A 27,901-nucleotide genomic window follows, 5' to 3' on the forward strand; every position below is an offset into this window, starting at 1 on the left:
GTGAGCCAAAATTACTGAGCCTGTGCGTCTGGAGCCTGTGCTCCGCAACAAGAGAGGCCGCGATAGTGAGAGGCCCGCGCACCGCGATGAAGAGTGGCCCCCGCCCTCCACAACTAGAGAAAGCCCTCGCACAGAAACGAAGACCCAACACAGCCAAAAATAAATAAATAAATAAAGCAAACTGTCAACAAGTAAAAATAAACACTATTAAAAAAAAAAAAAAAAAAATCTATCTGGTCTATTGTGTCATTTAAAGCTTGTGTTTCCTTATTTATTTTCATTTTGGATGATCTGTCCATTGGTGTAAGTGAGGTGTTAAAGTCCCCCACTATTATTGTGTTACTGTCTTTTATAGCTGTTAGCAGTTGCCTTATGTATTGAGATGCTCCTATGTTGGGTGCATATATATTTATAATTGTTATATCTTCTTCTTGGATTGATCCCTTGATCATTATGTAGTGTCCTTCCTTGTCTCTTGTAACATTCTTTATTTTAAAGTCTATTTTATCTGATAGGAGTATTGCTACTCTGGCTTTCTTTTGATTTCCATTTGCATGGAATATCTTTTTCCATCCCCTCATTTTCAGTCTGAATGTGTCCCTAGGTCTGAAGTGGGTCTCTTGTAGACAGCATATAGATGGGTCTTGTTTTTGTATCCATTCAGCAAGCCTGTGTCTTTTGGTTGGAGCATTTAATCCATTCACGTTGAAGGTAATTATCGATATGTATGTTCCTATGACCATTTTCTTAATTGTTTTGGGTTTGTTTTTGTAGGTCCTTTTCTTCTCTGTGTTTCCCACTTAGAGAAGTTCCTTTAGCATTTGTTGTAGAGCTGGTTTGGTGGTGCTGAATTTTCTTAGCTTTTGCTTGTCTGTAAAGTTTTTGGTTTCTCCATTGAATCTGATTGAGATCCTTGCCAGGTAGAGTAATCTTGCTTGTAGGTTCTTCCCTTTCATAACTTTAAGTATATCATGCCACTCCCTTCTGGCTTGTAGAGTTTCTGCTGAGAAATCAGCTGTTAACCTTAATGTTCCCTTGTATGTTATTTATCGTTTTTCCCTTGCTGCTTTTAATAATTTTTCTTTGTCTTTAATTTTGGCAAATTTAATTACTATGTGTCTCAGCGTGTTTCTCCTTCGGTTTATCCTGTATGGGACTCTCTGCGCTTCCTGGACTTGGGTATTTCCTTTCCCATGTTAGGGAAGTTTTTGACTATAATCTCTTCAAATATTTTCTCTGGTCCTTTCTCTCTCTCTTCTCCTTCTGGGACCCCTATAATGCGAATGTTTTTGCGTTTAATGTTGTCCCAGAGGTCTCTTAGGCTGTCTTCATTTCTTTTCATTCTTTTTTCTTTATTCTGTTCCGCAGCAGTGAATTCCACCATTCTGTCTTCCAGGTCACTTATCCGTTCTTCTGCCTCAGTTATTCTGCTATTGATTCCTTCTAGTGTAGTTTTCATTTCAGTTATTGTATTGTTCATCTCTGTTTGTTCTTTAATTCTTCTAGGTCTTTGTTAAACATTTCTTCCATCTTCTCGATCTTTGCCTCCATTCTTTTTCCGAGGTCCTGGATCATCCTCACTATCATTATTCTGAATTCTTTTTCTGGAAGGTTGCCTATCTCCACTTCATTTAGTTGTTTTTCTCGGGTTTTATCTTGTTCCTTCATCTGGGACATAGCCCTCTGCCTTTTCATCTTGCCTCTTTCTGTGAATGTGGTTTTTGTTCCACAGGCTGCAGGTTGTAGTTCTTCTCGCTCCTGCTGTCTGCCCTCTCGGGGGGTAAGTCTTAAGTCTGTGCTCAAAATTTTTTTGAGAAACACTGGAAAAACATGGTCCCACAAGTTGACTTGTAGAAGGACCTATCAGAAGTTTTGATATACTAACTTGTGTCGTGAATCTACAGGAGGATTTAGTACGCCGTATTTCTGAAACAAAATTTATCGTAAAACACAAGGTACAACAAAACAAAAAACAGTGTCTACATCTCCCAATTCCAAAGAACACAGTTTGGGAAATGCTGAACCAAACTGAAACCTCTGGTTTCATAAATGAATCAACGAGGTCCAAAGGAGCAGCAGAAAGAGTGCCAAAGGACAAGAGATTTTTAAATCCCCAATAAGAACCCCAATCTTGTATCTCGTATTGGAATCCAAATACAATTGCTTGCTTGGTTGCTGGAATCCAGCTCAGACTGGAGTTGCTACATGCTATAATACAATTTCACCTTCCTATGAACATAGGGAAGCAAGTTTAAGTGGGCACAAGAGAAATCTTGGTTTGAATTACCAATAGTTGCTTACTGACCAAAAGTTGAGAGCCATTGGGGCTGGCAGCCATGCTCCAAATGGGTCCTCCAAAGGCATCCATAGCATACTTGATGTTTAACGCCTGCAAATCATACTCAATAATCTCTCCATTGAGTCCAGCACTAAACAGTCGCTGTCCATTTGCCCAGCACAGAGCTTCTGTAGCCCGAGACTCATGACCTGGGAAAAACTACAGAAACACCATAACTTTTCAACCCACCACGAATTCATCAGCTACTAGCACTGAGTGGTTACACGCAAAAAGGTGAAAATCAAAATGCCTCTCTAGAAATAACTAGTGTGGGTTTTACACTATCTGAAGATCATGTTACTGCTATTTTCATTTTTTTCAGGTTCACGTTTTAGTTACTTATACAATTGGTTTTGTTTCTTTTACTAGGACTTGTTCTGCAAAACCTTTTCAGACAATAAAGTTTCGGACAATCCAGTTTGTATCTGATGTATCTAATTTTTAAAAATCATCGCAATTACCTTGATTGATAATTTCAAAAGGTGTACACATGTCAAAAGTTACCAATACATACACCTTGAATACATGTTGCTTATTGTGTCAATTTCACCAATTAAAAGCTGTGTAAAAAATTAAAATAAACAAAGGCAGCTCACTCCAGCTTTTCATTCAAGTCTCAGATTTCTAAGTGTTTTCTTAGCACTCAAAAAGCATTCATACTATCAAGGAATTTTATTCTTTTTTTTTTTTTTTTTTTTTGCAGTACGCGGGCTTCTCACTGCTCTGGCCTCTCCCATTGCGGAGCACAGGTTCCGGACACGCAGGCTCAGCGGCCATGGCTCACGGGCCCAGCCGCTCCGCGGCATGTGGGATCTTCCCGGACCGGGGCATGAACCCATGTCCCCTGCATCGGCAGGCGGACTCTCAACCACTGCGCCACCAGGGAAGCCCAGGAATTTTATTCTTTTTTTTTTTTTTTTTAGGAATTTTATTCTTATATCTGCTTGATAAAAAAGGGAATGAGGAGGTATAATTTTTCCTATCAGAACTTGAAAAGGCAAAATATTCATTAATTAAATGGCTTGCCCAAAGGGCCAAAGTCAATGACATGAAGACAATGTGGGTCTCCTTACTCCTAGGCACTACTCTTCACTCTCAGAGACACAATGTTTTCTTGTTCTGAGAGTGATCACCAGAGCTAAGCAATCTTCAATAGAAGGGAAGGGAACATGGAGAAAGTGGAAGACTAGACTGAATTAATTGTTCAAAAAAAGAAAACAAATGGGAGAGGAAAATAAGAGGTACTAGGTAAAGACCAGTTGACTTATTCATTCAACATGTATTAACTAAGCAGTGTCTTTGTACTAGGCACTTGCTAAATGTTGGGAATACAGCCATGAATATCACTGACAAGGTCCTTGTTTTCATAAAATTTGAAGTTCAGCAAGGAAGAAGACATTAAACAAATATATATGAACTATTATAAAATTACAATTATCATAAATGACAAGAAAAATCACAGGATGCAACAAGCATGTACCACAGCACGTTTTTCATTCTATGGAATGTGACTCATTTGTGGTAACCAGCAATTTCTTTTCTTTTTTTTTTTTTTTGCTGTATGCGGGCCTCTCACTGTTGTGGCCTCCCCCATTGCGGAGCACAGGCTCCGGACGCACAGGCCCAGCGGCCATGGCTCACGGGCCCAGCCTCTCCGCGGCATGTGGGATCTTCCCAGACGGGGGCACGAACCCGTATCCCCTGCATCGGCAGGTGGACTCTCAACCACTGCGCCACCAGGGAAGCCCCCAGCAATTTCTTAACTCCTATTAGAGCTTCAGGGATCAGCTCAGTAAGTCATCTCTTTCCAGGAATCCTAAACCCACCTCATCAGAGAAGGCACCTCTCCACTAAGATTCTATGCCTCTGCTTAGGTCTATCATAAAATTTGCCACACTGTTTGGAAACTGTATACTCGTCTTTCCCCCACTGGATTTTGAACTCCTTGAAGGTAGGGCCTCTGACATTCATCTTAATGCCTAATACTTGCCACTCAGTCATTTAGAAACATTTACAGAGTGCCTAAATTCCAAGTACTAAGCTGCTGGGCACTGCATTCATTCATTTTTCCTTCTATTCATCTATATCATGGTGCCTAGGGCATGTAAGGCACTCAGTAAATGTGAACTGAATTATTTTGTTGCACTTGAAATCAGTAATCACTGCCTTTGAAAAATATGCTGCTGTAACAGCCCTTTGCATACACCCAAACGGTACTTTACCTAATTTAAAATCTTTATTCCCAAATATAAGGCATATAAATCTACCTTCTCTCAGACAGATGAACTTAGGAATCCATCTTCCTGATATCACATCACCAAAATGTTTGATATTAAAATGTCTCATCATTTTTTCTGAATTGACAATGAAATGGGTACTGACACTTATAGCAGGAAATGCCACTTTACCAAAGTTACAATGGTGCAGAGACTGATATGAAGCAATGGTCTTGACAATTTCCCTTCTTATTGTGCCCAACAGATCTAGCAAACCTTAGTTTCCAAATGACAGTGGGCACCACAATTCCTAGGTAGGATCTTTCTAACCAGCATCACACAGATCAAAACTCTAAGCGCATTGTTCAGACAAGAGGTTGCATATTTGTTATGTGGTTCTAAACAACTCCGGAGAGAGTGGGGGACAGTTACTTTCTTTTGATCTCTTTGAATACAAAAAACATAGATTTGGCAGAATTGAACTTCAGAAAAAAATTAACATCAAAAACACCAAGGGCTTCCCTGGTGGCGCGGTGGTTGAGAGTCCGCCTGCTGATGCAGGGGAAACGGGTTCGTGCCCCGGTCCGGGAAGATCCCACATGCCGCGGAGCAGCTGGGCCTGTGAGCCATGGCCGCTGGGCCTGTGCGTCCGGAGCCTGTGCTCCGCAACGGGAGAGGCCGCAACAGTGAGAGGCCCACATACCGCAAAAAAAAACAAAAAAACAAAAAAACAAAAAAAAAACACCAAATCAGGCTCCCAAATGACTTACTTTCTCCTGAAAGTAGTTTGCTGACAAATTATAAATTTCCACAGTGCCATCTGTTCGTGAGACAGCCAATCTGTTTGACTGGTTATTGTAAGCCACACAGCGGATCCCTGATGGAACATAATTAAAGAAACGTACTCGATGGACCTTAAATTCACCCATTCCTAGGGGGGTAAGAAAAGAATCATTGTTAAACAGCAGTATGTCACACCTCATGTTTCTTATTACCACTATTCTAGGTGGAAGACTCCAACTATATCTCATCGAGGTTCATTTCTATTTTTTTTCACTTTTTTTTTTTGTAGGGGGCCGCGCCGGGCAGAATGTGGGGTCTTAGTTCCCCAACCAGGGATGGAACCCGAGCCCCCTGCATTGGAAGTGCCGCTTCTTAACCACTGTTCCGCCAGGGAAGTCCGACGGAGGTTCATTTCTAAATTTCCAACTAATGATGCTTTCATGGCCCATAAAGAATCTATCAAACAGTCTCCAGAAGCTCAGGATTCTTCAGCAACAAAATTAAAAGATCAACACATACAGCATCACCCAGACTGCCAGCAATCCTGACAACTGCCTGAAGGAAGTGGTACAGAAAAAGAGGGGTGAGAATTTAAAACGTGATCTTAGAGCAGAAGACTGAATATAACCTCATTCTCTAACTGGGAGTGCGCACTTGAACGGAGTCACATGGAGCTGACCGGATGTATTAGAGGCAGAACTAAGGTCTCCTTTGTATTTTGTGTGTGAGGTTTCTGGGGGTGGGGGTGGTGAAGAGGAGGATAAATACCACGACCACTCTAAAGAAGCAAGAAATGTGGATAGTCTAAAGGAGTATCTCAAAGTCAGGTCCGCAGAACTCCTGTATCAAAATCACCTCGAAAAATGGTTTTAAAAAATGCAGGATTCCGGGTCCTATTCCACAGTTCCAGAATTCCAATCTTTTGGGGCGGGGGTAGGGCTAGCAATCTGCATTTTGGCAAACACCTCTATCTCTACTGCATGCTAAGTTTGCAAATCACACACTGAACTACGGTACTGACGGTGGGGCTGATGGGGCAGGAAGAACCGAGAGTGTCTCAAGGGGAGGAACGACAGGACTGGTCGGCATCTGTCAACTACTCCCTCTACCTGCCGCAACGTCGCCGCCAATATACGCACTCTGCTCTGGGTCGCCCCTTACTCGTCTCCTTTCAAGGTGAGGAACGCGCCTGCAGAGCAGGCGCGTTCGGCCGGGCCGGGCTAAGAATGCGTCCAAGGCGCGCGCGAGGGCTCCACCGCCCCTTCCCTCTCCGGGGATCTCTGGAGTAGCCCCCACCGGCCTCGGCACAAGAGAATCGGCGAGCTCCGCCGGGCGCCGACCTGTAGCAGACCTCACCCGCTCGAACTGCCCCCACCCCGTCCCATCCCCGCTCCCCACGCCCCTTCCCCAACTCACCAGCGGATGGGCTAGCCACTCTCCGCGCTCGCCTCTCTCCGCCCCGGCCCCACGTGCGCGCGCGCTCGCGTGCTCTGCCCCGGAAGTGCTCGCTCCGCAAGGCCGGAAGTGCGCAGGCAGTGCTCGCGGCGGCGGCGACGGCGGCGGGAGGTTCGGTTGTCGCCCGTTGGCCGCGCGGCGCCGCGCTCGGCGGCCGCCATTGCAGGTCAGGCCGCGGGCAGGGAGCGCGGGAGGCCGCGGGGAGCGAGGGCCGAGCCGGGAATGGGGGCGAGGGTGCGAGGGAGCGGGAAGCTAGGGAGCTGGGGCCGGGCGGGGCACGCGGCTCGAGAAGAAGAATGGCGAGCCGAGGGGCGGGGAGTTGGGGAGCGGCGGGCGGGGGAGGGGAAGCCGGGAAGGGGGAGGGGAGCGGGGAGGGCCGTGCAGAGGTGGGGGGCGACCCAGAGGGGCCCCCTGGTAGGAGGGCCGGGAATTGTGGAGAAGGGAGCAATGTGGAGTCGGAAGGCGGAGGGAAGGAAGGGAGCGAGCAGGGCGGAGCGGGAGAAGGGCGGAAAGAGTGGCCGAGCGCGGGCGGAGGACGGAGAAGGGGGCGGCGCGGGCCGGAACCTCGAGGTATGTGCGGAAAGGGGTTCTTCCCTGGGTGGGGAGGGAACCCAGCACGGGGTGCTTGCGAGAGTGGGGTAGAACTGGAACCCAGGAAGTAGCGGGAACATCAGAAAGGGGACTTAGCGGGGGACTGTGAGGTTCTTTCGAGGGGACATTTTAAGTCGTGGGGGAGAGGCTGCTGGGAGCGGTAATTGGGAGGGTGGTTGGAAGGAAGAGACAGTCTGGAGAGTGATCCAGCTTCATTTGTGGGCGGAGTGAGAGACGAGAGAAGAGTGGGGTGGAGTCGGGTCCTGGAGGAGAGAAGTACTTAAGAATTGAGGGGGGGGAAATAGGGAACGATTTGGAAAATGAGGGTGGTAGAGGAGTAACGTTTAAAGACTAATCTTTGGGAGGAGGATGAACGGTTTGGAAAGAGTATTCCGGGGGTTGGGAGGTGGAGGAAGGCAGTTTAAAGAGTAGTTTCCTTGGGAGGTAGGAGAAAGGGTTAAACAGCTTGGAAAGCGGTCCTAGAGATAGTCTGGGGGTAATTTGTGGCGGGGGGGGGGAGAGGGGAAGCGGATGGAGAAGTCCCAGAAAGTGGGCGGGGCTAGAAATAGGAAGTGTTTGTAGCTGAAATTGAAGGGAGGGGAGGGGGTCGGGGAGAGGGTGGAGAAGATGGGGCTGGTGGGAGGGGAATCCAGTACAGAGGGAGACCTCAAGTAGAGCTATAAAGGAAGGGGCTTTGGGGAAGATAGGGTGTCACAGCAGTAGGAGGAGGAAGGGTAGAAGGGGCCGCAGAGTAGCAGAAGATGGAGAAAACTGGAATAACTCAGATCGACTGAAGCCATCTTTTCTACTCATTGTCTACAAATACCAGTAATTGATTCCCTCCATCATGGGAATCTTAAAATGTGATGGGAAAGTACCACATGTATGCATAGTGTCCACACACGTTTTTGAACCCACTCTTCACTAATGAAAAGTTTGGAAGCATTCAGTTCCACCTACTCTCCATGGCCCCTTTTTGGAGGAGAGCAAGCTTCTCATTTAGAAACTGGATTTTAGCACTTAATGACATAACATAAGCCTGTCAAGAGACAAGATATGCCCTTTGAAACTTAGACTCTCCCCATCAGTCACAAAATCACAACACTGCTAATAAAAATAATGTATTGAGTTGTATATAAAAGTTCCTGAATTGTTCATTTAATGGAAAGACACACAGAGAAATAGTTATCATGCTTAGAGGTAAAAAACGTTCCAGAACTTAATCCCTGAAGCAGTTTGGTGAACCCTGACTGCCATATTTGAATTGTTCTCCCATTGTGTAAGCTTGATTTTATTCTGATAACATGCTGCTTTTATAGGATGTTTTAGTCCACTATAAACATTAAAATAAGTACACAGAGTAGTATAAAGTCATTCTATTGGACATGTACTAAGAAAATGCCATGTTCCTCTAGGTAATCAATAGCTTGACCCTAAAGGTTTACCCTGTTAGGCACTGTGCTGAGGACTTTACATTCAAAACTTCATTTAATGCTCACAGCCACCCTTTGAGATGGGTTCTCTTTTATGCTCAGTTTATTGGTGGAGAAACTGCAACATGAGATTAAATTACCCCCTGTCATATGCAGGCTAGATAAATGGCAGAATCAGAATCTAGGTCTGATTCAGTTCTCACTGAATTCCTAAACACAAAGAGTTTCTGGGACCGAATAAGAACTCACTAAATGCTAATTGTTGGCCCAGCAATTTGCAAACATTTTGTGTCATGTATTTAATTTTTTTAAATAAAAATGAATTTTTTAAAATTAAGAATTGTAAAGTTAAAGCCTTTATTCCGTTTAAAAAGCAACAAAAAAAGAAAAGATGAAAGGGCCAGTGTATTACAGCTAAACATTGTTTAGCTGTCATAAAATTTAATTATGTATAGTTAGGTTAAACCATTGAGTCAAAGTCCCTGTTTCAGTGAAAGCTGCATATTCTGTTTAATACGATACATACCATGCTTTCTTCTGCTACATTTTATTTTGGGGGCAGTTACCATCATGAGGATCATTGCTCATGATGTTCTCTGTAAGACCTTATTAATATTAACAACTTAACAACTCCGAAACCAATGGATAAGAAATTTTGTAGGAGATTAGATAAATCAGTGACAAAGAATGTGCTCTGTTCTTTTGACTTATTTTGCCTTACGCAGGCAGGAAACAGGTTTAGGCTGTAGTTTTGAATCCTGGAGGTAACCTTGAGTACATCTCTAGGGATTTCAGAAACCTAAATCTCGTCAGTTGGATATGATGAAAAGCAGGCTCATTTGTTTTGAGCTGCCTGCCCAACATGTCATAGTTACTTTGGTGGCGAGATACAACATCTTCATAGGTGGTTTATTTGCCATCTTGTGGGAGATGTTATGAGAAAGGCTAATGTTTGTAAAGCAAGTTCTTGTACTGATGTCCTGCATGAGAAGGGGCTGTGTGAGAGGACTGCAGGACCGGCCGGATTGTGGAGGAGTTAGAATTCACATTCCCCGTCTACCACTTACTAGCTGTTCCACCAGTTACTTTAGCTTCTCTAAGCCTGTTTCCTCACTGTAAAATGGGAGTGATAGTACCTGTATCATAGGATTGTTTTCAAGATGAAAAGAGAGAATCCAGATAAATGTTCAAAAAGGTTTAGCTAGGGCTTCCCTGGTGGCGCAGTGGTTGAGAGTCCGCCTGCCGGTGCAGGGGACACGGGTTCGTGCCCCGGTCTGGGAAGATCCCACATGCCGCGGAGCGGCTGGGCCCGTGAGCCATGGCCGCTGAGCCTGCGTATCCGGAGCCTGTGCTCCGCAACGGGAGAGGCCACAACAGTGAGAGGCCCGCGTACCACAAAAAAAAAAAAAAAAAAAAAAGGTTTAGCTGTGTGAGAAATGAAGCTTTTTGTATTACAAAGATAATGCTCTGCCTGAACTTTTCTTCCTAATTAAGAAATTGTGGTGGCACTTTGATTTTTCAGGTTTTTAATGACTTTCAAAATGACAGTTAAATAAGATGTATCCCAGATTTGGTCTGATTTCAGACCTTTTGAGTTGATTAGGGTTCCCAATGTGAGTCTTGGTTGATTCTGAGAATGTGGGTTTCTTTGCTGTTCTGTGGTTTGTTCAGGGGTCTTGAAGTCATCTGGACCACTGTCTTGAGAAACAACAGTGTCTTGACTTTACTCAGGATCTCCAAAGTAACTCGAGGTCTCAAGACCGGGGATGATCTGGGGCAACCTCAGATATTTCTAGAAATATCTTAATATTTCTAGAAATCTTGAAGCCCCCCACAAAGGCATTTTTTTTCTTTAAGGGAAAAAAATAGTTAAAACATACAGAGTGTTTAAAAAGTTTCGTTTACATAGCTAAAGTCATTTGACTAAGTTAGGAGTATAGAACTTATGTGTTTAGTTTGTTTAGCTACGTAAAGGCCCCAAAAATTGAGTAGTAAAACATTTCCCCCTTTTATAAGGGGAGGGGTAGGGAGTCAAAATAATACATTGCAGGGGAAAGGTGTTTGGATGGTTTTTTCCACACCTTCCTATCTCCAAGTCTCCAAGTCTGTACTGTAGTTGTGGCCTGTGAGACTCCACTCTGAAATATATTGAATTTAAACATCTTTTTGAAAAGTGGCATCAGTTCTTCCTGGCTGTACAGGAACTTGGAATTATTATTCTTCAACAAAGACCAGTTAGTTGGTCCTAGCTAAATCTGGGATTAAACTCAAGGCTGTTGAGAGTGAGGTGCTGGGCATCTCTTCCAGTGACTCCTTTTAGTGTCATCATTTGATATGGTGCATTCATGAGACCGTGCCTTCAGATGTTGCTCTTGATAAAGCTGCAGTTTCTACACAAGCAATACCTTAGAACAAGCACTTAGAAATTGCTCTGCTTATTTTTAAATGTTGGAATGAGTTGAGACTGAAGACTTAGAAATCTTTGTTATACGGAAAGTTTTCATTATAATGTTACGTGTTATTACTAATAGGATTGACTTGTATTATACTTCTTCGCCTCCTTGTTTTCCTACTAACTTTTTCTGCCTGCTTTCAAGGGGATGAGGACAGATTGGGCTGCATGTTCTCATTTATCTTTTTTTTTTTTTTTAAAGAAGATGTTGGGGGCTTCCCTGGTGGCGCAGTGGTTGGGAGTCCGCCTGCTGATGCAGGGGACACGGGTTCATGCCCCGGTCCGGGAAGATCCCACATGCTGCGGAGCGGCTGGGCCTGTGAGCCATGGTCGCTGAGCCTGTGTGTCCAGAACCCGTGCTCCGCAACGGGAGAGGCCACGGCAGTGAGAGCCCCGCGTACCGCAAAAAAAAAAAAAAAAAAAAAAAAAGAAGATGTTGGGGTAGGAGTTTATTTATTTTTGCTGTGTTGGGTCTTCGTTTCTGTGGGGGGGCTTTCTCTAGTTGTGGCAAGCGGGGGCCACTCTTCATCGAGGTGCGCGGGCCTCTCACTATCGCGGCCTCTCTTGTTGCGGAGCACAGGCTCCAGACGCGCAGGCTCAGTAGTTGTGGCTCACAGGCCCAGTTGCTCCGCGGCATGTGGGATCCTCCCAGACCAGGGCTCAAACCCGTGCCCCCCGCATTAGCAGGCAGGCTCCCAACCACTGCGCCACCAGGGAAGCCCCTCATTATCTTTTTTAGTCATCTCCACACTAAGTGAAATACATATTCCCTGTCACCTCCATCAGGTGTGTTATCAGTGACGTACTCAGGTATACATACCTACTCTTGAGAGTAGTTGCCTAGAGCAAGGAGCAAGAAGAAGAAGAATCTGATTCAGCCAATGGGATATTTTAAGGTGCTAAAGTAGAACTTTAAAATTCACAAAAGGGATGCCTTCCCCTACATCACTTACTAACTTGGTAAATACACCCTCGTGTACATAAATATAGCCACATCAGTCCACAGGTTCCTGTGAGCTAGAGTCTTGTAAGCTGGGTGTGAACTTAATTTGTATTCACATCTCTGGCATCTCATTAGGTTTAGCACAAGTTTTTAGGCCACAGAATTCTTATTTTTACAAGAATTGCTAGATGTCTGCCAGTATCAATGGGTGTACTCAGGCAGGGCTTCCTACATAAGTGGATAGAGAGCTGTGTGTGCTAATTGAAGCATGGCGACAAGTAGGGAGGTGCAGCTACTCTGACCCAGCTACCAGGCATCTGTTTTCCTTTATTCACTTAGGCCACCGTTTTTTCTGTTATTTTGTTTTTGTTTTTTGGCCGCGCCACGCAGCTGGCGGTATCTTAGTTCCGTGACCAGGGATTGTACCCAGGCCCACGGCAGTGAAAGCGCTGAGTACCAACCACTGGACCACCAGGGAATTCCCTTTAGGCTACTGTCTTGAATTCCTGTTCTGATAGGAGACTGTTGAGGAAATGGGGAACGCACTGAAAATATTTCTACATCCCCTTTACCTAAACAGTCTGCACATTCCTATCTCAAACACGTGGTCAGAGGTCTTAAAGATTAATCTCCTTCCCTGCCATGATTTTCCTAAAATTTGTATCTGTGTGAACACCCTATTGCTTCTGTGAAACCACCTGTATTTTACACTTATCAAGGAAAATATACTGTTTTATCAGTCATCAAAAGCTTATTTACAAGAACTCTTTCTCAATCTATATGCATTTATTAACCTTTAGAAACTTCACAACTTCAGTTTCAATTATTGAGCCTTTTTTGATTCATGGCTAAAATGTACCTACCATTCTCTGAATTTTACTCACAATTATAGTGTGGAAATGTTGATTTATTTATCCCATTCTTTAAAAAATTAGCTATATGTTAGTCTCTAAAGCATTTCCACATTTTTAAAAAATTTATTTATTGGCTGCGTCAGGTCTTCGTTGCTGCGCGGGCTTTCTCTAGTTGCAGCGAGTGGGGGCTACTCTTCGTTGTGGTGCGTGGGCTTCTTTGTTGCAGAGCACGGGCTCTAGGTGCGCTGGCTTCAGTAGTTGTGGCGTGTGGGCTTCTTTGTTGCAGAGCACGGGCTCTAGGTGCGCTGGCTTCAGTAGTTGTGGCGTGTGGGCTTCAGTAGTTGTGGCTCGCGGGCTCTAGAGCGCAGGCTCAGTAGTTATGGCGCCCAGGCTTAGTTGCTCTATGGCATGTGGGATCTTCCCAGATGAGGGCTCGACCCCGTGTCCCCTGCATTGGCAGGCGGATTCTTAACCACTGCGCCATCAGGGAAGCCCTCCACATATGTTTTATTTGGTCTTCATGATAGTTAAATGAGTCACACAATCCAGGTTTTAGCCCCACGGTCATTAAGTGACTTGTGTATGATGACACTGAAAGAGTTCCACACTTACAGGCTGGAACCTGAATTTAGGCCTTCTAATTTTAAATTATTAGTCTCTCCTTCAAGAAACCTTGAAAGAATATTAAAAGTGCTTTTGATTGTTCTGTTGATGGCGGAGGTGGGGCCGTCTTATCTGTCAGAAGACCTTTGCTGTCCTGAGCCAGTGTATTACCTGTTGTCAAGTGGTACCACACCTGGTACTGCTACAGCAGGTCTGGCTTATTCAAACATGACTTCTTGATTCAGCTCTTGCTGAATGCATGTACGCAGTGCCTGCCTGATGCCTTCATGCCTTTTTATTCTCACTTGGGTTTCTCCTTTGAGAGGGTATTGATTATGAGTGTAAAGTTGGATGACCTAGGTTCTTGTGTTGGCTCTTCCACCTGCTAGCTGTGTGGTACCACATAAAGCAAATGTATCCCTCAGTAACTTTATCTGCAAAATACGGATAAGTCCCTATCTCAGAGTGGTTGAATGAGATACCACCCATGATATATATGCACAGCATCTGATTCATAGTAAAAATTGAATAAATATTAGCTGCTCTTTATATTTGAATTTGAAGTCCAGTGATTGACCAACCTCATGTTTCCAAAATGTGTTTGGTGCTCAAGAGTAAGAGGTTCCGCTGTCTTACAGGGCTGCTGTGAATATACTTTTCACTGGAGATCCAAAACAAAGATTAACATGTCAGTAAGGAAACCTGTTTAACTTTAAGCAGGTGATTGCTAATCGTGAGCACAATTATAATTCCTATTAACTTGCTGTTCTACAGTTGGTAAACACTGATCTGATAACCTTCCACTAGGCTCCATCTATTCATTGGAAAGATTTGTACAGAAGCTATAGTTTAGATCCCCCATCCCTCAATCTCCCCATTAATCTATCCTTCTCAGGAAGACAAAGTACAAGAAGCCAGTTGTTTCAGGCAAAAATGTCCCATTTTAACTCATTCTTGTAGAGTGCCGCAAACTTGCCACCAGGTGGTGCCATTGTATAAAACGAAAGTAGATTAAGCGTCAGGGTATCCTTAGTGTCTAAATGATGAAAGATGGGCAAAGTGTTTGATGAGAATCACATCAGAAATCAGCTTACCTTGACTGATTCACTTTGTTATAAAGCAGAAACTAATAAAAAAAGAAAAAAAAAAAAAAAAAAGAAATCAGCTTACCGTTCACTAAAGTTGTCTGGAAGACCTTTTCCATTCTCTTGGCTTTTAGTTAAAAGAGATCATTTGAACCTTGAAATATATGATAACCAAAGTGGCAGACATGAAGCTTATGTCATCACCGAAGGAAAAAGTAAAATCTAAAAGAATTCCTTAGTTTTTTAGAACCATGCAGAATGGAAAATATAATATCCTTGAGAAAGGCAAGTTAGCATACTGGCCAAGAGTGTGGGCTCTGCAGTGTATGTGTTGGGTTCAGATCCTGGCTCGTAGACTAGTAGCTATGCGACCTTGAACACAGTTGTGATACCTATTAACTTTCCACACTGTAGTTGACCCTTGGTGATCTGAAGCAATTTTATATGTACAATTATCAGTTTAAAATTTTTACAGGTTATAGAGTTGTTAGGGGATTGAAATTATTGAAACTTAGAAAAGTGCCTAGCACATACTAAGTGACAAATGTTAGCTATTGTTATTCTAAATAAATTTTTTTTTCGTCTACAGCTTATTTTCAGTTGCTTTTTAAAGACGGGAAGCTCATGGTGCAGATCATTATTTCCAGGTGAGTACCTTTTGAGACTTTTTTAAATTTAGCTTGAATGATTAGGGCTATATAGGTTTGAAATTTCCCTGGAAGAATTGGGGTCCTTAGGTGCATCTTGCACAAATCCTTGCATTTCAATTTCTAGTTCAGTGTCTAGCACTGCCCAGTTTCTCAAGAATTCGTGCTCAGCAAAGAGATCTCTTGGGCCTTGAATGGTGGTGTAGGACACTATTATTCATCCTTCACCCCTCCAAAATATTGTAACCGCCAGCCCTTTGCTTGCAGTGCTGGGGCTGGAGGCCTGGCAGAATGGGTGCTGATGGAGCTACAGGGGGAGATCGAGGCTCGCTACAGCACTGGATTAGCTGGAAACCTCCTGGGAGACCTACATTACACCACTGAGGTGAGGGGACTTTTCTTTCCCTGCCTAATGCTTCAGGAAAGCAAGCTACACCAAGGTGGTGCTCCCAGGACCCAGAGTGAGGACTGCCCTCAGGTTTGTTATTCAAGGTCTAGCTAAGCCATTGCTTGTTCTCCCCCCACCTCTGCAGTAGCAGGGAAATTTAGCTTTGGGGAATCTGGAAAGGTCACAGTTCTAAAAGTAGAAATTCTCTTACTTGGGGCTAGAAAGAGTAAAAAGGATATGAGGGTGGGTTGTCCTTTGTGGCTTCTCAACAGTGGTTGAGCGAGTGGAGGTGCCAGCATTGCCTCCCAAGAGCATCTCTAGAAGGCACCTGAATGTTACGACCTTGCCCTGAACCTCAGGCATCTCATTCTTGTTCCGCCAAAGGGAATCCCTGTGCTGATCGTGGGGCATCATATCCTGTATGGGAAAATCATCCACCTGGAGAAACCTTTTGCCGTCCTTGTTAAACACACTCCCGGGGAGCAGGATTGTGATGATCTTGGCTGCAGGAGTGGCACCCAGTACCTGGTAACAGCACTCATCAAAAACAAGATCCTTTTCAAAACTCGTCCCAAGCCCATTATCACCAACGTCCCCAAGAAAGTATGAAAGAACCCCGGATTTTCCCTAGAGAGCGGCCAACTCCTTGGACTCGTGCTCCGCTGCCACCTCGAGGACGGATGGACAGTTCCCTGGGACCACAAGGGGGTCCTGCTTTAAACACAGGCCATCCTCTAGGTATGAACTCAGATCCCTTCCTTATGGCAACCGGCTCTCTTGGTGGAAATTTGGCTCCGTTTCCAAGGAACCCGTCTCCTTTTCCAACTTCATCAGGCTCACTGGCTTCAAATCCAGCACCTTTCCCTGCTGGTGCTCGTGACCCAGGCATGGCTTCTTTTCCAAGAGGGATGAATCCCACTGGCACAGGTGCAGTTTCTTTCCCAAGGCCGGGTGGTCTCTTGGGTCCAAGCCCAGGGTCAGCTCTAAATCCTAGAGCAGGGGCTCTTCCAGGCCCAGGGCCTCTGTCTAACCCAAGGTTAGGGGGTCTCCCAGGGCCAGGTCCTATGTCCAACCCAAGGCCAGGTGGTCTTCTGGGATCAGGTCCTGACCCCAGAAGTGGTGGCCCCATGGGCCCTGGATCTGGACCCAACCTGAGAGCAGGTGTCCTGTTAACTTCTGGGAATGGTCCTCCCAATCCTAGGCCCGTTGGCCTGGGCCCCGGACCAAGTCCCAGTCTGAGATCAGGCTTTGTAGGTACAAACCCTGCCCCGAGGTCAGGTATGTTTCCAGGCCCTGGCCTTGGGCCCAACCCAAGGTCAAGTGGCCTGGGCCCAGGCCTTGGGCCTAACCCAAGGGCAGGTGGCCTGGCTCCAAGCCCTAATTTGGACACCAGAGCAGGTGGCCTCTTGGGCACAGGATCTGGTCTTAACTTAAGAATGGCTGGACCTCAAAGCCTAGATCTTGCACCCATTCTAAGAGCAGCAGGTCTTTTAGGAGCAAATTCAGCTGCTTTCTCACAGTCTTCTGGAAACATGGGCACAAGCCCATCTTCCATGGCCAGAATACCTGGCCCCATAGGCCCAAACTCGGGTCCTGGCTCTCGGGGAATTGGCCTTCCAGGGCCAAATCCATCTCCCATGTCAAGGGCTCCTGGCCCCATTGGCCCTAATTCAGCTCATTTTTCAAGGCCCGCTGGCCCCATGGGAGTAAATGCTAATCCTTTTCCAAGGGGGACAGGTTCAGGGGGATTGAACCCAGCTGCTTTCTCTCAGTCTTCTAACACATTGGCTTCAAACCCCGTTAGCTTCCAGAGGTCTGCTGGCCTCCAGGGCTCTAGTCCGGCAATTTTCCCAAGAGCCTCTGGGCCACTAGGCTCCAACCCAGCTAACTTTCCAAGGGCCACTGGTTTACAGGGCCCAAGTCCAGCTACCTTCCCAAGGTCTACTGGCCCATTAGGCCCTGGTCAGGTTACTTTCCCCAGGTCAGCTCCTGGGCCCCTAGGCTCTTCGCCAGCAGGCCCTGTGGGTATCAACCCAGGTCCTTTTGCAAGGCCAACTGGGACCCTGGGTCTAAACCCAGCTTCCTTTCCAAGGATGAATGGCCCTGTAAGCAAGACTTTGGTCCCATTTCCTAGAGTGGGGAGCCTCCCTGGCACAAACCCAGCTGCTTTCCCCAGACCAGGGGGTCCAATGGCTGCAATGTACCCAAATGGAATGTTACCCCCTTAAACACCATTTTCTCTCCAGGACCACCTTGGTTTCCAGGCACTGTGGTTCTGGGCAGGGGCTGTGTTTTAGGTGAAAGGGTAGATATGGAGCTACAGTCTGAAGTACATAGTTCAGGCTCAAGTTCAAATGAGCCTTTTTCCCCCCTCTGCGTCTTTCTTGACTGACTGAAGGTGAAATGTTATCTGTGGGACATGGACTCTGGCAGGTGGGAATGATCCCGCCTTGCGAGAAGGAATCTCCAGCCTTCCAGAAGCCTGCTGTGCTTTTGTCCCACAGCTTTCTGCCCCTTGTTTCTTACTAGTTTCTTGAATTGTTCTTGTGGACTTTTCCTCAGGGATACATTGGCCTGCAGGTTCCAATTCATATGCGGTCCCCTGCTCACCACTGGAGAATCAGCTCACTGCTGTCTAGAAACGTTGCATTGGTGAGCAGACCATGCTTCAGCAGCACTGACCTGGTCACTCTCTACTGCCATACCTTCCCCTGGGGGCTGGAACACAGAACAGGGAAGTGCAACCACTTCAGAGAGCCACCAAATTTCTGCTGGCCTGACCAGGCCTGCAGCTCCCTTCTCCTGGGACTTACTTAGAGGAGGCCAGGATCAAGGCTCCACTGCTCATCCCGCTCCCTCTCCACTGGTACTCCCAATCAGAGAACCTCAAAATTAAACTGATGTGGATGGGGTTATGGGAATTGGGGTGGGGGTGGGGGGAATGAAGGGGAGAAATCACTGTGCTTCGTTCAGCCTGATGTGAAAGGATGGTTGGTGTTTTCCTGCATTGTACCTTTTCTTACTGTTTCTTTAATAAATGGGACGAGAGGGCTATTGATTTCACTCCCTTTTTATTACCTGTTCCACAGGGAAGGAAGTTTACCCACTGCTTTTCTTTGTTTCAGCTTGGCCACAGTCCTACATTACCTTCCAGATAATGACATTTTCAAGGAGGAAGCAAGCTTTGGTTTTTAGCCTTAGCTGGTTAACTAGGGCTCACTCACTGGCTCGTAATTTCACCAAAGACCCCGTCCACTCTCTACAATAAAAAATTAAGCCACCATAGGTGTGCAGTTAGCAAGGTAGACCTACTGTATTCCCCAGGTCCAGAGGCAGCTGTGACAACTTACCTGCTCCTGAGTGAGTTCCACTGGAATTTCCTTGGCAAAACTAGTTCTTCCTCAAGTACCAATCTTGAAACTGGAATAAAGAGCTAGCTTTTGTTAAGTACAAAGAGGGAGGGAGGAGCTCAGAGGTACCAGCATTATGTGAGAATCTTTATTTTGACAAATAAGTGCAGTATAAAAAATTTGACCTGAAAGTAAAAAAAAAAAAAAAAAAAAGTAAAAATAAATATGTTTACAAATTATTTTAGAAATAATACAAAAGAGGATTAAAATTCTCATTGAGGAAAACCCAAAATGTGTCCAATTGTATAAAGGCTCTTCCCTTACAAGAAACGGGAATAAAGCTGAAGACCCAGTTTGGTTTCGCTGCTGAAAAATGTACAAAATAACTTAGAAAAACCAGTTGAGGTCAAACGTTGTGGGCCCACTACTTGTACCTGCCTACTCTCTTGATCTGGAGAAAGTTGATTGTCACAGAGCAAGGCAGAGCTGATGGTAGGACAGCCAAGAGTTCTCCATCTGGGAGTCCATCCTACATTAACCTTCAAGTAAAAGCTGAAGAAAAACAAGCCCTTAGTGAAGTCTGAGCTCTGCAGTTGGCTGACCAGATTTCTTCCATTGTAGTGCTCAAAATAGTTTACTTCTTGGCCAGCAACAACACGCAAGAACCTGGAATAACTGCCTTCAGCAAATGCCTGCCACCTCTTCCCAGCCTTCACGGATTAGGCCTGATGTCAGCCAGCAGTCGTCTTCTTACAAACTCAAGGTCTGTGTGATGCAGCAGTGTTCGCTGCAGCTGGAAAACCCCTGAGTTCATGGGAGATGAAGCACCAGGGTTTGCCAGTCTGGCTCAGAGCACACTTTGTTCCTTCGTAGGAAGCACCTGGGCACACTAGAGGCTTGCCCTTTCGACTACTGTCCACCTTAGTGCTGGTTCTGAGGGCTCAGCAGGCCCCTCTGAGAGTGGATGTTTGGTGAGAAAGCACGCTTGAGCAAGCAACCTCTAAGTCAAAGGCTTAGTCAGTATCCCAGTTTTCAAACCCAAGAGCTCAGAACAGTCTGTGGATTGCAAATCTGTAGAAAATGGCCTTCCCTCACTCCCCCTCCAAAAAAGAGGGAAATCAAACAGCCTCGAGAGGCGTGAGAGAAGAGAAGAACCTTAGGATTTAGATACCAATTCCATCTCCTAGTTTGGTTTCTGGACAGAAGCAAGCAAATGCAGTAGTGACTATCCACAACTTGGCTGTAAGGATTCCCTGGAGAAGCCACTGAGGAGAATGGACAGTCTCAACGATGACCAGCTTGGATGGAGGGTTCCCTTAGGGAACACTGAAAAGCTTTCCATTAGAGGTGATTGTCAACAACCGTAGCCTGAACGTCATGGGCACTGCTCAGCTGCCAAGGAATCTGTCCAGGCATTTCCAAGACTGTAGCCAGTGTGGTCAGAGGCTCCCAATAGTTTTTCCCCATGTGCTGAGGGCAGGCTTGCCTATTGCAGAGGGGCCCGTGAGAGTCCAGGCTCTGTGTCACTTGCCACCTTGAAAAACTTACCCGATGAGGAGGAGGGTGGAACAGGTTGACTATCACTGTGAAGTGAAGTGAAGCGAAGTGAGGAGGCTGTCTTAGACTCAGTCAGAGCTGAATTTGAGAGCGGAATTCAGGAGTATACAGGTTGAAATACCCAAGCCCTCACTTCCTTTCTGAGCATGTTGGGGTTTAATCTTCCTGGTAGATGACGAAAACATTTTACTTCCTCAGCAGAGATCACAGACAAGACAATCTAGATATCTGGGCAATTTCCAGGTAGAATACATTCAGCTCAAGGCCTCCATAGAGCCTTGAGCTATGGCCTTTAGCACCACCACCACCGTTTGTTCCTCCTGGCAAACTTTCTTTTTTAACATATATATACACACACTTCCCACTTAAAACCAGTCCAGTGCTAACTCCCTGCTAGTTTGGCTCATCCTTGGGATATTGAGATGTGGAATGCAGTACTTCACATAAGAAAGCACCATTCCTGGACCCTGTTTTCTGATGCCCAAAGATTAAGCTTCTGGGCCTTGTATTTCAGGCACAATCTTATTGCATTGATAACTAGATCGAGGCGGGGACACGTTACTAGCTGGCCCAGATCTCAGAAATTCTCCCACCACCTCTGATTTTGTTCAGGTGGTCTAAGAGAACCGCTTCCCACGGGCCCTCCTTGCTTACTCACCCATCAGAAGCTGCCACTGAATGGAACTTATTGTTTGGTTTAGCACACTTCTGAGTTCCCTCTGGATCTCAGGGGAGGAAGTGGAATCTTGCCCAGAGGCCACTGTGTGCACAGAGGCAAGCAGACAGGCGGCCTGAAAACATACATGCCTCCTCCATCACCCTGAGCTGGACTTGCCTCCTCTAAGCAGAGCTGGCCCAGGCCATACTACAGTCACCATTCTTTGCACTTCACATTTGTCCTTTGGACCATTAAAAAACTAAAACACTCCCTCCTCCCTCCCACCCCATCTTCTCCATTCCCCTTCCCTCCCTTACCCATTGCACTTTTCCCACTCTGCTTGAGGGCCACGTCACACCTCAGCAAAAGCTAAGCTATACTGCTCTGGCTTCTTCCCGCATCGCCGGGCAATGATGGCCAGATACAACATGAGGAGGGCCACCCAGTAGCAGCCATACAGGATGGCCCCAGAGACAAGGAAGGCTAGCTCCGTCTCACTGAACAGATCCTGGCAGTAGGCTGTGTAGGCCAGCCCCCCAAGGAGGACTGCCACCCAGATGGACACAGGGATGAGGCCAATGAAGTTCACCACAATGGTTTTTCGACCAGAGGTACCCCAGCCAGACTTGTTGATGGTAGCAATGGCAAAGATCTTGGCTGGCAGGAGGCTGGACATATAGAGAAGCGAGTAGAGTGACATGAAGATCATCTCTGCATTGCCCCGAAGGAAGCAGGCGTATGTAGCCTTGATAATGCCCACCAGCTGCACTGTCAGCAGGAAGAGAAGAATGTTCCAGATGCGGCCACGGTAGAAAAGCTGTATGACTGTGGCGATAAGGAAGAAGGGGAAGAAACCCGTGACCACTGATTCGTAGGTCATCCAGAGGTGGTGCTTGTGGAACCACAGAGAGTTGTAGAGCCACTCGCGGAAGTAAGACTTGCTCCAGCGGGTCTGCTGGTTAAGCCACCGGAGGTACTTGGTGGGGGTCTCTGTGAGGCATTTAGAGCGAGCTGTATACTTAGTCCTGTAGCCGAGACTCAGGACTCGGTTGGTGAGGTGCCGGTCATCCCCAAAGCTGCACTTGCTGCCTAGGAACTTCTGATGGTACCAGTCCTCCAAGAATTGCTGAAGGAGGCTGTTACGGTACATGCCCAAGGGCCCGCTAATGCACTGCACACAGCCAAAGTAGGACTGGCAAGCCCGCTCCACATTGAAGGCCATCCAGTACCGCACACTGCTCAGGAAGGAGATCCATGAATCGTACTTGTTGAGGATCTGCAAGGGAACCAGAGATGCTGGGCCTCCTTGCCTGAGGACATGAGCCCCATGAGACAGACACCAGAGACCACGAGGCCTCCCTACACCCCAAGTTCTGGAGCCCATTGCTCCAGTTCCTGGCCATGAGTCCTCGCCCAGCCAGAGCTGGGAAACCAGAGGCTCAGAGGAGGCAACCACACCCAGTCACTCTCCCCAGCACCAGCCCCACCTCTCCTCTGTGTCATCTGCACCGACTGTCCCAATGAAGTTGCTCTAGGAGTCAAAGCCACCTTCAATCTCAGGAGGCAGCCTGTGGTGGTGGCCAAGAGAAAGGCTTGAGAAAGAAGCAGACACCCCAGCCACCCATCCTGACCCTTTCTGCAGTTGGAAAGCTTCTTGGGAAGACATGGTATGTTGCCAGCAGTACCCTTGGAAGAAGACCTGACCCTTTATTTGTACCATACTGCCCAGAGCTCTTCAGTGCAACGTCCCTAAGAGCAAGGGTTTTCAGGGGTCTAACTTCGGAGTTGCTTGGTGCACCATCGGCCAAAAAGGAAGCCCCCTCCAGGATGGATGGCCTCAGAACACTGTGCCCCTCCCAGCAGCATAGGCTCTCTATATACCTGTTAAGTGATTTCTCCCCACTTAAAAGAACAGGAAGGGGGTTGGGTAGCAGATGAGCCCTTTGATACCACTGAAAACTGTCAAAGAGGAAACACCCCTCCAAAACACTAGGAAGTCAGATGCCCATTTCCCAAGCATATCCAATTAGATTAAGAAGCAGAAAGAATTCAGACCCCCCCTCCCCCAGGAATCCTTGGTTACTTCTTACTTGGACATCTCCCCCGACTCCTCCTACTTGGGGGTCCTCCTCCAGGACTCGAAGCATTTCAATTGTGCAGGCTGGATCCAGCACAGTGTCAGAGTCACACACCTGCAGAGGGAATGCACTATCAGTCCATTTTGACCTCAGGTCTAAAACACACACACACACCCACACCCACACACACACACACACACACACCCCTACCTTTCACATGATACACTTCAAGCCACTAGCAGAGAAATCTATGCCAAATAGAAGGGGTGAAATGAATAACAAAGGAAAGTAAGAAAACGAGTTCAGGTACCAGGCCTGATAGCAACTAGACGGAGAGAGAGATCTCCAGGAGACTTTCAGTGCTGGGCCCAGAAAGGGAGAAGTGCTTAGCACTGGAGAAATCTTTAGCCCCTTACAGAGCCAGGCTCCTCAGAAGTGGTCTTAAAATATTTCTCAAAATATTATTTCTCTTCAAAATAGTATTTCTCTTCAAAAAGTCATTGAAATCAGATGACAAGCATTGTGGCTAGACCAGGGCCAGCAGACATTTCTCAGAAGGCCAAGAAATGGCTCCTGCCAGAGGCTACTGCCGAAAGCTTGCTCATAGGATTATTAAGAACAGGGTCTTCCCTGTTTCAGTCTCTGGTCTCTTAGACAACCAGCCTAAGTGGAGGGTGTATTTAGCCCAGTCACAGGACCTCTAATGAGGCTGCCAGGCCTTCTGTGTTCTGTTGGCCAAGTCTCCCAGATCAGGGCACAGCATGGCCAAGGGCTGCTCTCACGTAGATTCTACTCTGGATGGTCCTGGAAGCTGGCACCAGCTACCTCCAATCAGGACCTGGATCAAATCCTGCCCACCTGCCCGCCTTTCCTAGGGAGACTCCTGGTTTATTTCTAACAGGTGGCCTGTTATTGTTATTAGTTGAACCTGGACTACAAACACTTACTCTGGTGGCTGACTCCTTCTCTGTTTTCTAGAAAATTGAGATGATACAAAAAGCCCAGATAACCACTGAGTAGAGGAATTGGTTTCCTGACCCCTGACAGAGCAAAGAACAGTATCCACAGATAAGCCCAAACCCCGTTCTGCAAAAGCCTAAAATCCTTTTACTAAAGTTGCTGAGAGTCCATTAGCCTTCAGGAAGGGGGCCGCCCTCTACACTCCAACCCTATGCTTTCTCTCTCCACGTTGGAAGACTCAGTGCCCATAGACAAGCAGCAGAAGGCAGAGGGGGAACCAGGCAGAGTCATCACAGCCACTCCCTCCTACCTGCACAATGACACATCCTTACAATCCTGGCCCAGACTGGGAAGGCCCCAGGGAGCCTCAGGCCAGACTCCCAGAGCCCCCTCAGCTTACAGGCCAAGCTTCCCAGGGCTGCTGGTCTCAAGACTACTTCCTGCCATGACCCTATCTCATTCCTCACGCTGCTTGGCTTCCCTCAACCAGGGAGGTCTTTCCAGCTGAGCAAGGTTAGGAAAGTTAGAGCTCTTGGCTGCCTGAGTTTCCCCACTGGCTGGAGCAGGGTTATCTCCCAAAGAGGGAAAGACACCTTCAGCAGGGCTCATGAAGACAGGCAGAAACCCAGAGTGTTCAATGACTGGCACCCAGGGCTGCCCCAAGCAGTGAGCCCAGAGCCGTCAAGAGAAAGGCTGGCTCAGGTGTCTGAGCCTATCTGCTGATCCACCAGAGCACAGAGGAAAGGAAGAGGTGTGGTAGAGCAGGTTTGGGGGGATCCTGTGCTTCAACGGAGTAGATGACAGAGTCACGACGGCTTGAGCACGTGTCAGGGCTCAAGGGCTTTTTCTAAATCTTCTGAGTCCCCAGGCAAGTCTCAAAGGCCCCTTGACCCTAGGTGAACTGCAGAATCAAGAACTGTCTCACATCCCTCCCTCTCCAAGGCTGAGGAGGTCCTTGGGCCTAAGAAGACAGAAAAAGACAAATATGCCAACTCTCCTTGCAACTTTCTAAACAGCCAAAAACAAAAAATCTGTGGCAAGCTAATTTTAGGTGGGTACAGTATAGAAAATTTGAATATTGGAGTATGCAACATGCTGTCAGCAAGACTGCTGGCACGTAGGTGGGCTACCGCAGCAGCCGCTATCCATTCAAGTGATAGAGAAGGGCAGGAACAGAGGAGTGGACAGTGGATGCTGGACCAGAAATCTGGGGTCCTGGGTGTCAGTTTCTACTTGGTACTGAAATGCATGACCTTTCATCAGTTTTCTCTAGGTTCTGTTATTTGAAAATTGGAGCAGGGGACTTCCCTGGTGGTTCAGTGGTTAAGAGTCCACCTGCCAATGCAGGAGACGTGGGTTCGAGCCCTGGTCTGGGAAGATCCCACATGCCGCGGAGCAACTAAGCCCGTGAGCCACAACTACTGAGCCTGCGCTCTAGAGCCCGGGAGCCACAACTACTGAGCCTGAGTGCCACAACTACTGAAGCCCGCGCGCCTAGAGCCCACGCTCCTCAACAAGAGAAGCCACCGCAATGAGAAGCCCGTGCACCACAATGAAGACCCAACACAGCCAAAAATAAAATTAATTAAAAAAAGGAAAAGAAAAAGAAAATTGGAGCAATGTTAACCTTGTCAGCATAATAAAATTTCCAGGCTGGTGTCAATGCCTGCTTTGGCTGGAAGCTAGGCAGGGTCTGTTCAGGGTCCTGGCCCTGCCAAGACGGCTGCAGAATCGGGCTGGGGGAGGACTCGCGCATGTCCCTCCACCTCACAGATAAGAACTTGACACTGGAAAGAGTTGGACTTTTTAGCCCATAACTAAAACTATTTGAGTGCTTTGCAGCCTGATTTTTGTTTTGCTCTTCCCCACACTTCTTTATGAAGAGGCTCATCCCCATGTTGCCAGTATCGAGGCAGTACTGCACAGCAGACAAGGACAGACTGCCGGGGCTCAAATCCTGGCTCTGCACCTTACTGCCATGTGACATTAGGCAAGTTACTTAGCCTCTCTGTGCTTCAGGCTCAGTTTCTGTAAGTAGAAATAATAATAGTACCTATCTCCTAGGAGTATTATGAGGATTAAAAGAACTAAAATGTATGAAGTGCCTACAACAGTGTCTGGTATAAAGTAAATGCTATACACTTTACACTTGTTTGCTATTATTGGGATACCAATCCATAGACCTGCCCAGAGTCACAGAGCTAAGTAACAGCAGAACCAGGATTCCCTCCCAGGTCTTTTTGACCCCAGGACTGCTGTTAAGAACCATGGTGCCTACTGCCTTCTTAAGTGCAGAGGAGGAATGTGCACAACACAAAGGACCTAGACTGGACCTAAAAGTCCCCAGGAGAGAGTATGCCTGCCTGGCTGGACACATCCACATGTCCACATACACCTAGGGAGGCACGCTTACCTGGATGTAGTCCACTGAATCACCAAGGGCCTTGAAGGCTGTGTACATGACCTCTCGCTTGCCTCCCCACTTCTGCATGATGCATGAGAAGGTGCTGGCCCGCACCACGTTGCGCACACGGTCCATGCCCTCCTGAAGGCTGGTCTCCGTCTCGCCCTCACCTGCCTCATGGAAGTTGCTGCGCCACACAAAGAAGCCGGCTTGCTCGGTGCCACCTAGCACCTCATGGAAGATGTCCAGCATGTAGGTATCCTCCTGGCGATTGCCATCCACCACCATGACCACCTTGAGGTCGGGGAAAGCGATGCGCTGGGCTGAGCGCAGGCACTTGCGCAAGTAGTCGGGGTCCTCCTGGTATGCAGCAATGCAGAGTGCCACAGAGCGCCGCAGCGGGGAGGGCAGCTTCAGTGGCCGGCCTGCCCGCCGCATGCGCCGGTGCTCCAGGAAGGCAAACAGGCTCTGGATGAGCAGGTGCAGACCCAGGATGGCACCGTACAGCCCAAAGGACAGGTAGTGTTTTTCTGTGTGGATGAACTGGTAGCCTGTCACATAAGCTGCCAGGATGCCACCCAGCACTGCCAGGGCAAACAGGCTGGTGCCCACCACACGCAGGGCTGTTGTCAGCTGCACCGGCATCTGGTGGGAGAAGGTGGGAGATGTGGGTCAGGCGGAGGCAGCATCCCTGGTCAATGGCAGTGGGGGCATTTTCTCTGGGCCTGGCCCAGAACCGGGAAAATGACCCACTAATAAAAACAATTACCATTTATTGAGCATGACTAAGACTGTCTGTAGACTCAGAAGCCAGACTACTGGGGTTCAAATCCCAGCTCTGACACTATCTGTGTGACTGTGTTCTACCCCTTAGTTAATTCATCTGTAAAATGTGGGTTGCAGCACTAACTTCCTAGCTTTTTTGAGAATTAAATGGTTACAAAGCACTTAAAGTAGCATTTATTATTGTTAGACAAACCAAAGCCAGAGAGAGCTGTGTGATACCTAGCTGGTGGCAGAACTGGGATCTGCCTGACCCAAAGCTCTCATAGGCAAGCTTCAGTAGGGGTGAGCCTGAGGCCAGAGGAAGCTCTGAGCACCTGAGG

At 47.0% G+C, this 27,901-nt stretch overlaps 4 protein-coding genes across 6 annotated transcripts in view; 2 read left to right on the top strand and 2 right to left on the bottom strand.

Annotated features, from left to right (window-relative positions):
* Window positions 1–6,953, bottom strand: part of UTP4 (UTP4 small subunit processome component) — a gene marked incomplete at its 5' end in the record, with an annotated part of 34,366 nt that extends 27,413 nt beyond the window's left edge. The window contains 4 exon segments of the mRNA XM_079724365.1: window positions 2,306–2,497; window positions 5,325–5,436; window positions 6,773–6,819; window positions 6,822–6,953. Coding sequence (XP_079580491.1) covers window positions 2,306–2,497; window positions 5,325–5,436; window positions 6,773–6,819; window positions 6,822–6,953 — 483 coding nt within the window.
* Window positions 6,868–19,389, top strand: CHTF8 (chromosome transmission fidelity factor 8). Of its 2 annotated transcripts, XM_079724369.1 has the most exons (6): window positions 6,876–6,958; window positions 11,474–11,709; window positions 15,343–15,400; window positions 15,668–15,785; window positions 16,173–16,526; window positions 18,914–19,389. In XM_079724369.1, the coding sequence occupies exons 2-5, from the start codon at window positions 11,595–11,597 to the stop codon at window positions 16,395–16,397; spliced, it is 516 nt and encodes a 171-aa protein (XP_079580495.1). In that variant the 5' UTR covers window positions 6,876–6,958; window positions 11,474–11,594; the 3' UTR covers window positions 16,398–16,526; window positions 18,914–19,389. The 2 variants fall into 2 exon arrangements, 1 of the variants encoding a protein (XP_079580495.1); XR_013811407.1 differs by lacking the exons at window positions 15,668–15,785; window positions 18,914–19,389 and having other exon boundaries at window positions 6,868–6,958; window positions 11,471–11,709; window positions 16,173–16,274.
* On the top strand, window positions 16,394–18,047 carry DERPC (DERPC proline and glycine rich nuclear protein; the record flags this gene model as incomplete). The annotated part of the gene is made up of 1 exon (XM_079724366.1): window positions 16,394–18,047. One exon carries the CDS (start codon window positions 16,394–16,396, stop codon window positions 18,014–18,016), a length of 1,623 nt encoding a protein of 540 aa, XP_079580492.1. The 3' UTR covers window positions 18,017–18,047.
* HAS3 (hyaluronan synthase 3) lies at window positions 18,413–27,451 on the bottom strand (the record flags this gene model as incomplete). 2 transcript variants are annotated; one of them, XM_079724368.1, is made up of 3 exons in its annotated part: window positions 26,805–27,451; window positions 23,444–23,545; window positions 18,413–18,506 (listed from the first exon to the last, which is right to left on the bottom strand). In XM_079724368.1, exons 1-3 carry the CDS (start codon window positions 27,438–27,440, stop codon window positions 18,414–18,416), a joined length of 831 nt encoding a protein of 276 aa, XP_079580494.1. In that variant the 5' UTR covers window positions 27,441–27,451. The 2 variants fall into 2 exon arrangements, with proteins under 2 accessions (XP_079580494.1, XP_079580493.1); XM_079724367.1 differs by lacking the exon at window positions 18,413–18,506 and adding an exon at window positions 21,706–22,629.
* Window positions 27,452–27,901: the final 450 nt, after the last annotated feature.

Source organism: Hyperoodon ampullatus (assembly GCF_949752795.1).
Source record: "Hyperoodon ampullatus genome assembly, chromosome: 18".
Taxonomy (NCBI): domain Eukaryota; kingdom Metazoa; phylum Chordata; class Mammalia; order Artiodactyla; family Ziphiidae; genus Hyperoodon; species Hyperoodon ampullatus.

Coding starts and splice junctions, on each gene's coding strand:
- CHTF8 (XM_079724369.1), top strand. CDS start 11,595: ATGGTCGCTGAGCCTGTGTGTCCAGAACCCGTGCTCCGCAACGGGAGA. Junction 15,401..15,667: donor GTGCAGATCATTATTTCCAG/GTGAGTACCTTT, acceptor CTTTGCTTGCAG/TGCTGGGGCTGGAGGCCTGG. Junction 15,786..16,172: donor ACCTACATTACACCACTGAG/GTGAGGGGACTT, acceptor GTTCCGCCAAAG/GGAATCCCTGTGCTGATCGT.